At 42.3% G+C, this 13,540-nt stretch overlaps 1 protein-coding gene across 1 annotated transcript in view; it reads left to right on the top strand.

Annotated features, from left to right (window-relative positions):
* SV2C (synaptic vesicle glycoprotein 2C) overlaps positions 1–13,540 on the top strand; it is a 215,456-nt gene that overhangs the window by 97,661 nt on the left and 104,255 nt on the right. The window contains exon 3 of the mRNA XM_082624126.1: positions 769–949. Coding sequence (XP_082480252.1) covers positions 769–949 — 181 coding nt within the window. The remainder of the gene's footprint in view (positions 1–768; positions 950–13,540) is intronic.

Here is a 13,540-nt window from a genome sequence, read left to right as displayed (position 1 = left end):
GGCTCAACGGCCATGGCTCACGGGCCCAGCCGCTCCGCGGCATGTGGGATCTTCCCGGACCAGGGCACGAACCCGTGTCCCCTGCATCGGCAGGTGGACTCTCAACCACTGCGCCACCAGGGAAGCCCTGTGGCAGCTTTTTTAAAGCTAAACTTTCATTTATTAATTATACCATTTCCCCTAGACATTGCACACCCTTTTAGAAACCTCCCGGAAGTAACATTTGCCATACCTAGTATTATTTCATCCTGCAGAAGATTCTGGACAGAGCTTATGAGGGCTTGGTTTTTTTAGAAGAAGCAAGTGAATTAGGAAATTCAACTGTATACTCAGTGATGCCAAGAGGGACACTGAGGGGGATCCGCTTTGACCTGGGAGCCCTTGACTCAGTCTCCAATCTTGGCCTTGTTGCGGCACTAAGCTGGGCCTTCGGACTGAAGGTGACACAACCATGAGTCAAACTGCAGGATTGTTCTGTGTGGAGACTCCTCCTTACGCTTGCCCACCTGGTACCTGTCCCCACACGGCTGGTGAGAATGTGACTGTTTCGTCTTTTGCCCTTGCCACTGGCCGTGGCAGCCAAAGGTAGCCCACAGAGCTTGCTTTCCAACCTGAAAGCTGATCCGTGTGTCCTGAAGGATCTGTTATTAAAGGAATTTTTTTCCCATGTAAAATTCTGGAATGTATCTTGTCCCTTGTTCACTTGCTGTTACATGTGTCGCTTACTCCCAGTCTCTGATGTGTTTCTTTGTTTTCTGTGTGTTGCAGGCAGCATAGTGTACCTCGGGATGATGGTGGGGGCATTCTTCTGGGGAGGACTGGCAGACAAAGTGGGAAGGAAGCAGTCTCTTCTGATTTGCATGTGTATCAACGGATTCTTTGCCTTCCTTTCTGCATTTGTCCAAGGTTATGGCTTCTTTCTCTTCTGTCGCTTACTTTCTGGATTCGGGTAAGGTTTTTCTTCTTCATATTTTATAGTAATGTATTTATTCTACATAAAAACATAATGTGCATGCTTTCTAGAGGTCTTCATTACCAAGAAATTATCCCTAATGCATCTCCTTTCCCATCTTTGTGTCAGCCTTAGGAGCCCATAATGCTGGTTCTTAGAAATATAATTATCAACCTTTAAATCCAGAAGAGAAGGGAACACACATTTTGTTCCCGTGGCTGATTCTCTTAGTGTTTTATATCTAGGAAATGGGTATTGTTTTTAAAGGAATGCTGTTTCTATGGCAGTGAGCATTCATAAATGTATGTTTTTTTCTTCTGAAAATTTAACTTAAGCAAGAAATAGCTCTGGTCCTATATGTTATGAACAAATTAAAGGTTCAAACCATTCAAGTATGCTCTTAAATCCAGCATGAGCGTGTCTCAAGTAAATGTTGTTTTATTGATCTATGTTAACATCATATTTAACTAGGTAGGAAGCCTGCTTCTTGAGATGCAATAGGTTCTTTTTGTAAGTTCCTGACTTTTGTTGAATTAGCAGGTGTTGTGCTATTGCCAAGTGCAATGGCATAGTATAGTTAATTATGTAGTTATTTTTGTTAAAGAACTCGAAGCACTTATTACTAGACTAAGTGAATCCACAGCTTAGGAAAACCCAGTAGCTCAATTAGGAGATCCAAGAAACTCTGCTTTCATAAGGTGAAAATATAAAATTTCTGATTCATGCCTGAGTACTTTGTTTTCATTAGAGACTTTCTTTCTGAGGGGTCTAGCATAAGATGAATCTATAGGAATAATATAAAGTGAAATAAAAATGCATGAAGAAAGGGCAGGAGGCAGTGCTGGTTTATGAATTTGAGAAGCAGATCAGTTATGGTGGTTGACGATGGCGGTACCCACACAGCAAAGCACAGTTTTGCCCAAAGAGAAGATCAGAAAACTGCAACCCATCTCTCCTAATTACATATAGTAGTACTTTAAATCAGAGCTAAGATTAGTAGGAATATAAGGCATCAAAGGGAAAGACTGTGTAAGTGGGTTATTTCAAGAGTACAGAGACTTCCCTGTGCAGACCAATGGGTCACTTTTTTAATTCATTCAAAACATTGTTACTGGGCTTCCCTGGTGGTGCAGTGGTTGAGAGTCCGCCTGCCGATGCAGGAGACGCGGGTTCGTGCCCCGGTCCGGGAAGATCCCACATACCGCGGAGCGGCTTGGCCCGTGAGCCATGGCCACTGAGCCTGCGCGTCTGGAGCCTGTGCTCTGCAATGGGAGAGGCCACAACAGTGAGAGGCCCGCGTACTGCAAAAAAAAAACAAAAACAAAAACAAATTGTTACTTTTTTATATCATTTTCTGCTACAAGATTTGTGCACATATTGAGATTGGAGGATTATCCACAGATTTTTCTGATGTTCTTTTTTTGTCTTCTTATAGCCTCTCCTGTGCTACATTCTACACACAGTGGGCACTTTGCAAATACGTGACTAAGTTCCCCAAATTTCAGGCGATTTCCTTAGAGTGAGGGCACTTCAGTAAACCAAGAGAGTTGGAAAGTTTGGGAAAGAGTGATAATACTTTTTCCTTGGAGGAAAATGATCAGAATCAATCATTTGCTTTCTATTGATGGGGAAAGAGGGCTTTTCCTTAACAGAGGGGACCTTTGGTGCGCAGGGCTCTGTGTGAGACTGGCTACATACGTCATCCTTGGGGAGGTATTTGGATCATGGATTCAAGGAGCTGCCCCACATCTAATGCTGATTGAATTGAGATACCTGAGGAAGAACAGGTGTTATTTGAGGCTATTTGTTTTCAGCCCTTCTCAGGGTCCATAGCATAAGACATTCTTGCTGCCAGGAAAGCTTCCTTTCGCTTTCTTTTACTTACATACCACCACTAGCCTGTCAGGAGAAGACTAATAGCCTAAATTCTGAACTTTCCAGTCCTTTCCATCCACAATCTTATCCAGGAGATGTCGATGATATCCACAGACTCAAAAGTACCCAACTGTGGTCAAATTATTATGGCAATTTTAATTGCCAGTCTGGATGATGACATGGTCAACCCAGTTGACTGCAGAGAAGAGGAACATTCTGGTGGCTGCAAAATACTCCAAACTAAGGGACTGTCCAGAAGCCAGTTCAAGGGCAGTACAGAGACAGAGACTGCTTGAGTGTATTCATGACATCATCCTCTTCTCTATTGCAGACAAATCATTCTTCAGCCAGCAGCTCAGGGCTGCAGACCTCTAAACAAGATAATTTACCTGGCAAAGCGCAGACTGTGTATTGCTAACTCAGCTAGGCTCTGTAAATTGTGCTACCAGAGGCTAATGCACTGTGTGCCTTCGCAAAGTTGGCACAGGATTGGGAGTCCAGAAACCCAAGTCCACCCTACCCCTGCCCTTTACTGTGAGACCTTGAGAAAGTCCCTCCGGCTCTCCAACCTGCTTCATCTTTTGTAAAAGAGAGATTATGGTACTTCACATCCTACCTTGGAGTATGAGGATTAAGTGAGATAATGTGTTAAAGTACAGGGTAGGGAAGGAAATTCGGGATAATGTCTAGAAACATCCCCCCAACCCCACCCCGTTTGGCATTCCTGCTCTTTCTTTGTTCTTCCTCCCATTCATTCAGCTAAGCTGTCCTGTGTTCCTTGCCTCAGAGAGACAGCAGAGGGAGAGGGGAAAAGAGGCCTCTTTCTGACTTTGCAATTTCAAGTCTCGCCCAAGAGGGAAACAGAAAAGACTAATCATGGGCAAAGACCTGGGAGAAAACAGGCGACTAAAATGGAGCGTCCCTGCTTTCCAGAATAGATGGAGATTCCCTAGGCTGGGGGTGGGACTGAGGGGAGCGATGTGAGCTTACTCACCAAAACACCCAGAACCTTGTGGGATCCAGCAGCTGAGGAGGCCTGAGAAATGCAGTTTTTAAGGGAAATGAAGAAAGTGATCTCTCTTCCTTGGCTGAGTTTCTTGTTACCTGCTCGTGACATGTGGCGTGCTACCCTGATGACAGAGGGGTTTTCTCAGCAGCTAGGGTTCATCTGGACACCCTGTCTGTGAATCTCAGGGAAGTCTCAGCTGAGTCTCTATTTTCTCCAATTCCATTCCAATTCAACTCACAAACACAGTTTCACACGTGCTCTACCCCTGAAACCACCGGGGACCTTTCACGGATATAGATGAGACCTGGCCCCCAGATGCTTCCCATCTGGTTGTAGAGGGAAGGCACACAGACAGCCCTCCCATTCTCCACCTGCTAAGAACTCATCAGTGCCCTAAGAGAGGCAGAAGCAAGGGGCGTGGGAGACTCACAGAAGAAGGAGAAAACAATGACAAAATTGTGAATGAAAAGCCATTTTCCACTTGAAGGTTCTTCTTGTTTTTAAAGGCATGTACTGTTTAAACCCTTTTACACCCATTACTTATGCACTGAGTACATAAGCAGCTGAAGTTTGACACAGTCCCTAGTCCCTTTTTATTTAAACATTCTTAATTAAAACTCAAGCCAAAGAATTAAGACTTTGATCCTGGAGACCTTAAATAAGAGATTCTTTTTTTTTTTTTTTTTTAGTTTCTGCTTTATAACAAAGTGAATCAGTTATACATATACATCTGTTCCCATATCCCTTCCCTCTTGCGTCTCCCTCCCTCCCTATCCCACCCCTCCAGGCGGTCACAAAGCTGATCACGGAGATCAGCTCCGTGCTTTGTGACCACCTAGAGGGGTGGGATAGGGAGGGTGGGAGGGAGACACAAGAGGGAGGAGATATGGGAACATATGTATATGTATAGCTGATTCACTTTGTTATACAGCAGAAACGAACACACCATTGTAAAGCAATTATGTTCCAATAAAGATGTTAAAAAAAAAGCTATATGGAAAAAGTCAAACTTTCCCACAAAAATAAATAAATAAATAAGAGATCTTGTTATTTCTGTTTACTAGGCAGCTCCCTCCATCCACATATGATCTGGTTTTAAATTGAGGAAAACTAGATGACCAAGGAAATAAGGTTTTAGAATGTCGGGAATTTTTCTGTCGTGAGCCTCTGGTGCTCAGACCCTGCACCGCGCCACACATTTCCCAGGAGTGTCAATCTTGCCATCCTTTCTGCTTCATAGGATCTTCTCCCTGAGCCCTCAGCACTCACGGCCTCAGACAGGCCATCCTAAGACCACCCCTCCCAGTGACTCTCACCACAGTCCCTTGCTATGTCTTCTTGGTAACACTGATTGATGCCCCAAAATATTTGCTTCCTGTGTGTTTATTTCTTTCTTCCACCAGCATGTGAATTCCAAGAGGGCAGAGATTGACAAGATAGGTCTGTCTGCTCTTTACTGCTTAATTGCTCAAGGCAATGTGGGCGGGGTTACCGTAAAGGACACCAGTCAGGACAGCAGTGGAATAGTCTGACTGGCACAGACCTAGGGCCATGGTGTTCCTAGAAATGAAATAGATAGGAAATTTACTAAAGTCTTACTTGATCTATATAAGGGGAAGTGTTCTAGATCAAGTGATCAAAAGTTTAATTTGCATCATAAAAACAGAGAGGCATGGCCCCTCAGTCAATTCCCAGACTTGAGCCCATTTACAGACCCAGAACCCCTTGAATGAAGGCAAGACAGGGTCTCCTGGTGGAAGGACCCTGGTACATTGCTGAAAGTTTATACTGCTCATATTTCCCCCAGCCTTCCCCAAAAGGACCTATAGCCTTTTACCAGGGTAACTGCATGAGGAAAAAGGAAATCCTCAGACTTTTCGGGGCTTACTAGGCACTGGCTCTGAACTGACATTAATTCCAGGAGAATCAAAATGTCACTGTGGTCCACTAGTCAGGGTAGGGATGTACGGAGGTCAGGTTATCAATGGAGTTTGAGCTCAAGTCCATCGCACAGTGGGTCCAGTAGGGACCACAGGATGGTTATTTCCCAGTTCCAGAATGCATACTTGGAATAGACAAAGCAACTGACAGAATCTCCACGTTGGTATAGCGCCTGTCCACCAGCTCCACACACTGGGCATTTCAGAGGAGGAAGAGAATTTCTGGGTCACAGTCCAAACCCTTCATTTTATAGATTAAGGTTCAGTGATGGAACCAGGAAGGACACAGCCAGGACTTACGTTGCAATGAAGTCCTTTGAACTAGCCACTCTGTAAACAAGTAAACTGTGCATTCTGAATCCAAACTTAAAACGCCTTTGTGTTGATTTTTTGCAAATGCCACAGGCTTCCCCTTGCTCTATCTTATTTTGTTGCTGAGGCATCATTAGCAGCACTGTGTTATAGTCCTGTTCTGCATATAAAGGAGCCTGGAAGGAGCTCTTGTTTTAGCCTGAGGTCTACCTGGGTTTGTGATAGATGTGCTTTCGTCTTAATTCACCACACTGTCATGAGTATATTTCTTAGGAACATAAATATGTCCAGCTGCCATATTCTGTGTGACTTTAAATATTTATTCAGCACAAAGAATGATTTTCCTGCCGGGGACAGCAGTGTTTTGTGGGAACGAGGAGTAGGCCATCACCAATTATTTATCTGTCTCTCGCTTTCCTAAGTGAATCTCACACATCTCTTTTGTTACAGAAAATTAGAAAGATGGGAAATGGAGTTGACACCATTGATTCATTTTCATTTGCCCAGAATTAAATTATTTGCTTCCAGTCACTGTTAGTTATGGGAATGATAATGCTTCAGATGCCAGGCAATGTCACAGTTAGGAGCGTCTCACTGAAGGCCTGGCGCTGCTAAGCATAAAGGTCAGGAGAAAAATACACCAGCAACAGAAATTAAAATGAAATGTCAGTGTCTGTGTATGGTAGGAGAATGAACAGTCATTTCTCCCTCTGCAAATGGAGCCTCATAAATGCATAGTTCATAGCTGCTTGCAATATCCATCCATTAACCAATATCCATCCATTATTATAAAATTATAATAACCAGAATACCTTGACTTTGTAGAGATGATCACTACTAACTTGAATTCTTCAAAGTGTTTTATATGTAGAAGCTCATTTATTTCCACATTTTTAAAATAATTAGGTATGCAAAAATATGCTGCCTTTTTAAAATTAGAATGACTTTCACATGTTCAGTAAACCCCCAGGTCTTCTGAGTTTTATTCTAATTCTAAACTATAAGGTTTTACTTCCTCATCGTATGGGAAAAATGCAGACCCATTTAAAATTTTTCAACTTTTAAAATGTGTTTTTTCAAACACTTGTATAGTACTTGCCCTGTGAGATGCTGTGTTACACACTTTGTAAATATTGACTCATTTAAACCTCATGGTGACCCTATGAGGAAGATACTATTTATTCCATCCATTTTATAGATGAGGAAGTTGAGGCACAGAGAGGTTAAGTAACTGTCCAAGGTCACACAGTAAGTGGTATAGTCAAATCATACCCAGACAGTCTAGCTCCACGCTCATAACCACCAGGCTGTGCTGTCTCAGATTCAATGAGAAATGACTGTGATTTCCTAACACACGGTGTCTGATACTTGATAGACACTAAATAAACATTTTGAGCAGATCAGTTCAAGAAGGTTTCTGACCCAAAGAATCGGAATGGAAAGACCTTTTTCAATATGGAAGATGAGGCAACAAACTAAATTATCTTTAATCCAAAAATAATCGCAAACCCAAATTGTAAACAGTGGGTCACAGTAGGCCTGTGTTGTCAAAAAGGCCATATGTAGCCACCAAGCACTTGAAATGTGACCAAATTTAGATGTGCTGTAAGTACAAAATACATAGCACTGGATTTCAAAGACTTAATACATACAAAAGAATGGACTGGGAGATTGGGATTGACATATATACACTGTTGATACTATGTATAAAATAGATAACTAATGAGAACCTACTGTATAGCACAGGAAACTCTACTTAATGCTCTGTGGTGACCTAAATGGGAAGGAAATCCAAAACAGAGGTGATACATGTATACGTACTGCTGATTCACTTTGCTGTACAGTAGAAACTAACACAATATTGTAAAGGAACTTTACTCCAATAAAAATTTTTTTAAATACATAAAGAATGTAAAATATCTCATTAATAATTTTTATATTGATTACATGTTAAAATGGTAATAGTTGGATACATTGGGTTAAATGAATATATATTAAAAGTAACTATACCTGATTTTTTGCTTTAATTTCTTTTCTAGAAAATTAAAAGTTTTATATGTGCCTCACATGGTATTTCTATTGAAAGGCACTATCTTGGGCAATGCCTTTTACGAGAATTTCCAACAATGGTTGACCTTTTGGACACACTTTATTTCCCATTATACCCTTTGGCAAAAGAACTGTTGATCCCAAGAGAGAAAGAGGTAACAGAGGAAAAGATCTCCCAGACTCATAATTTATAATTGTGAAAATTAGCCTCATGCACTTTTTAGAATTGACTGTGAGCTCCTTGAGGGTGGGAATGTGTGTTCTTCATGCCTGTACCTCCAGCAACAGGTGATGTGCTTGGCCCAGAATTTGGCTGGGTGAGGGGCTGCATAGGGGGATGATGGATGGATGGGTAAATGACAGGTGAGTGGGAGGGTGAGAGGAGGAATGAATGACTAGGTATATACCACAAGTGGCTGGAAAAGTCTGCATGTTTTTTGACATCACTTCTCACAGATCATTATAATGATTATCACCATCTTTATTCATGACACCATTTAGGTGCTATGGGAAAGCATGCTTCCAGCTCTCTCAGTAGGGAGGTTAATTTTTTTTCAGGACAGCATTAGGATACTGATCTCTGAATACACCTTCTCTCCCAGTGGCACCAGGTCTGTTGCTGTGGATATGCAGACCTGTATATGTTTGGGAAGCTTAGGGCACCACCCTGATTGCAAACAAGGGCTAGGGGAGTTGAAGTTATGTTTTTTTAGAAACACAACTTTTACATGTTTACATCTCAATATTCTTAAAATAGTCAGGTTTAAACTGTGGCTTTGGAGATGGGAGGACTAAAGCTACCCTAACCACCCATCCTTTAGCACCCATCCTTTATGACTGGGCATAGGAGATTCCCATTCCTTATTTGATGATTGGTTCCATTAGCAGGAAATGTTCTCCTGTTTCTATGTTCTTTTTTTTTTTTTTGGCTGTGTTGGGTCTTCGTTGCTGCAGGCAGGCTTTCACTAGTTGCCGCGAGCGGGGGCTACTCTTCATTGTGGTGCGCGGGCTTCTCATTGCGGTGCCTTCTCTTTATTGCGGAGCACAGGCCCTAGAACACGCAGGCTTCAGTAGTTGTGGCTCACGGGCTCTAGAGCGCAGGCTCAGTAGTTGTGGCACACGGGCTTAGTTGCTCCGCAGCATGTGGGATCTTCCCTGACCAGGGATCGAACCCATGTCCCCTGTAATGGCAGGTAGATTCTTAACCACTGTGCCACCAGGGAAGTCCCTCCTGCTTCTATCTTGATTACTCATAATAAACATATGCCTTCTTTTCAATATAGCAGTCTCATTTTGTGTGCTGACCCAGCCCATTCAGATATGTTAGATCTGTATTCTTTCATCTAAGCCTCTGTACAACCTCCTCTGTGATAGTCTGTTTACTTCCATGAAAAGGAAGTCACTGAAAAGTTCATCTTTGAGGCTGTTTTTACTTCTGGGTCCAATTGAAAACATAATGGGGACTTCCCTGGTGGTCCAGTGGTTAAGCCTCCACGCTTCCACTGCAGGGGGCACGGGTTTGATCCCTGGTCGCGGATCTAAGATCCCGCATGATGCACGGCACAGCCAAAAAAAAGAAAACATAGGGCCTCCCTGGTGGCGCAGTGGTTGAGAGTCCGCCTGCCAATGCAGGGGATACGGGTTCGTGCCCCGGTCTGGGAGGATCCCATGTGCCGCGGAGCGGCTGGGCCCGTGAGCCATGGCCGCTGGGCCTGCGCATCCGGAGCCTGTGCTCCGCAACGGGAGAGGCCACAACAGTGAGAGGCCCGCATACCGCGAAAAAAAAAAAAAAAAAAAAAGAAAACATAATGAATTGGTTCTGAATTGCTGTCCAACTTGCCTGGCAGTTCAGTGTCTTCCTTCCTTTTTTGTTGATTCTGAGTAAGGATTAAAAGGATATTTTTATGTGACTTATTTGTCATTGTGATTCCCAGCATAGACTACACCATTCACTAGTCTGTTTATAAACCCGTAATAATAAAATCGTAATAAAGCCACCAGAGTCACCTCTTATTATCTGTATGGAACACATGACTTTACAATGGTTATTCAACTTCCTCCTTAATTATGTTCTCATATAATACCCCATTTCCCAGTGGAAGGGGAAAACTGAGGTACAAGACTGGTTGCCAGTCACATGGTGAAATAAGTTAGAATGAAGTTACTCTTCGTTACGTGCTCAGCTGAAGAACTAAAGCAGAACAGAATTACTCGGTAGAATTCCTCCTCAGGACAAGAAGTCATCATTCTATCATTTCTCCCCTGAACGTCATATTTCAAGCCATTTTAAGTACAATTAGCCTTTTTGTCTACAACCTCCTTCTTTCACTGCAGAAACCTAATCCCCTCCCCCTCTTCACCTCAATAGCCAGCATACATCAGTATCACAAGGTACAGGGACAAACGTAGTCCACCCCTGAATTGTCATCGGGGCTGGAGTGACGCCAGGTGTGGCTGTGAAATTTGCAGGCCTAGGACAGTCAGGCTTCCCAGTTTTTCAAGGAGGTTTGTGGAGACAGTAATGCTTGGCCTTCTCCTTCATCCTGCTGTGCTAAACCCACTCAACTTAAGTGTCTTGTTCCCAACAGAGGAGAAATTTTGTCTGTAAAGCTGATACACCCTTTGCCGTATACAGTATCTCATTTGTGATTTGTCTTAAATTATTGAGGAAAATAAATATGTTTCATGATATTTACTTGATGCCTACTATGGAATATTGCAGACCTTTTGAGGGATATATTGTGTGTTCCTGCACATGCATGCACACACACATGCAGTGGGGGTGAAGGTGTGGTCCCAGTTTATTCTAGTGATATGTTCTACGCAGATTTTTTACTTTCTTTATATTTCTATAATTAAAGTTGTAAAAACCTAAAATTAATAGCACTTAGGGAATAACTCCAGCTCAAATTCCAAATATCAACATTCTGTTTCATTCGTGTCAATTCAATTATTTTGAATCTGACTCATCTTCCACCTATAATAGAGTGTGCATTTCAATTATTATTCCCTTTATGCCTCCTATTAACCATGGATAATTAAGATTTGATCTTTTACGAGAGCTAATAAAATAGACTTAATATCCAATTGTGAGAAAAATTCTTTATAAACCACCCTGATCTGATTGCTTCATTTGTGTGAATATTCCATCAGAAGTGAACTTGAGCAAACTTCAACAGCAGCTAACTGATCATTATATAAGGAACAACAAAAAAGCTCTCCATGTTAACTGAATTTAGACATGTGTTACCCATCAAGCAATGTAAAAGATAACTATTTTATGCCTTATATTCTGGCTTTTTAATATGAAATCTTATATTTTCCATATTTTATCCCCATTGCAAGCGTTTCTCAACCTCAGCACTATTAATATCTGGGGCCGGATAATTCTTTGGTGTGAGGGACTGCCTTGTATACTGTAGGATCTTTAGCAGCATGCGTGGCCTCTACCCACTATATGCCAGTGGCAACTTCTGAGTTGTAACAACTAAAAATATCTCCAGACATTGTCAAATGTCTGCTAGGAGAGGGGAGCAAAATCAGCGCTATTTAACAACCACTGATATGTGGGAATTTGAAAACTGCCATTTTAATATTTTTACCTCTTCAAATATTCTCAGAAATTGTATCTTAGTACAATAAAACAAATAAGGAAATGTAATAGCCCCTCACACAAAATATTGAGGTAGAATAGTAGAGGGAAACTTTGATTATATAAGATTTGGTGGTGAAAGGTGGCAACTAAGACATAGAGCTAGGACATAGAATTCAAGAACTCTTTGGGGGCCCTGCTGCTATCAGAACTGCCATTCCAGCACCCCCAACTTCTCAGGTCATATTGGCCCAGGACATAAGATGTATGTTTCCACTCACTGGAGAAGTTTAGGTCGTCAGAGCAGATTACGTCTCCCCTACATCACCAGAGAGTCTTTGGGAAATTCAGTTCTTCTGAGTAAGCACTTAGTGCATGCTCAGTGGGCCAGGTAAGGGATTCAAAGATGAACACGATATAGTCCTCAACTTCTAAGAGCCTCCCGTCTAGTGTAAACAACGTGTAAGCACTCTGATAGGGTATGAAATACTAGTAATAGTTAATATTACAGCATGCTGTAATGTTTTTTCTCTGCTTGAAGGACATCACGGTAAGATGAGGAGTAATGTTTTCCCCAAAATAGATGATCAGCCCACAGTGAGAAATGTGAATGCTTGGATTGATTTTTAGGTCCCTGAGTCTGAAGGACTTTGCAAGGGAATTAAGCAGACTCCCTCCATCATTCTTCAGACTCATTTAGCCCTTGATTTTAGAGTTCCTTGTGGTCTGCTTTACAGACATTGAGACATCCATGCAAAAACATCCAAAAAACAAACAAACAAAAAAACCCACTTTAAAAAAGAGGCATTGAATCAAAACCAGCAGGATTGTTTAAAAGCCCTAAAGTTGGCGTTCTTTTATGCAACAGTGATTTGTTTAAAACTAACAGGCAAGTCTCCCACTTGCCTTTTTAGCCGCCCTCTTGTACATTCATCTTGGTTCAGAGCAGCCTGGCATATCCTGACATACAATTGTGCCTTTATGAAGTGTAAGTTATAGCTCTTACATACAGAATGTCCAGAATCCTGATGAAACATTAATTAGGATGTGAAAAATCAGTAAAAACTGGGACTCTTTCTATGCACTGAGAAGTGAAGGCACAGATTAGGAACCTGGGACTTCATGATGCAGACAAACAGATTCTTCACATCCAATGACAAAAGGAGTAGCATTAAATGATTTATGACACATTTTTATTTCCCATTAAAATTGTGTGCTGTGATGGAACCATTTCAAATCTGTTCAAAACTTCGTTGAATTTTTAAATTCAGCTAGCTGTCTGAGCATGGTGTGAGGTCCTCAAGAAGCCAGGCAGAGAACTGTGTGAGTCTATGTGGTGTGGTTTATAGCCAGCTGTGACTGTTCATCACAGCATCTGTTTCTTGTTTGGGGGTCTGGTTGATGGACTTGGTCCTGGCTGGCTACCCCTGGTGGGATGGTACTAAGTTGCCATGTGCTGCATCTGAAGTCATGTGGAGTCATACAGGGATTTTAGGTAGAACTGTCACATTCATAGCCCAGAGGAACAGATACAGATGCTTTAAGGTAATGATTTTTAAACTCTCTGAGGACTTCCCTGGTGGCGCAGTGGTTAAGAATCCACCTGCCAATGCAGGGGACATGGGTTCAATATCTGGTCCGGGAAGATCCCACATGCCGCAGAGCAAATGAACCCGTGCGCCACAACTACTGATCCTGTGCTCTAGAGCCCGCGAGCCACAACTACTGAGCCTGAGCGCCACATCTACTGAAGCCAGCATGCCTAGAGCCCGTGCTCCACAACAAGAGAAGCCACTGCAATGAGAAGCCCG

The sequence above is a fragment of the Mesoplodon mirus genome, assembly GCF_964341445.2.
Source record: "Mesoplodon mirus genome assembly, chromosome: 5".
Classification (NCBI taxonomy): Eukaryota; Metazoa; Chordata; class Mammalia; order Artiodactyla; family Ziphiidae; genus Mesoplodon; species Mesoplodon mirus.
Note: the sequence above shows the minus strand (reverse complement) of the source record. Positions and strands in the feature narration are given on the sequence as shown.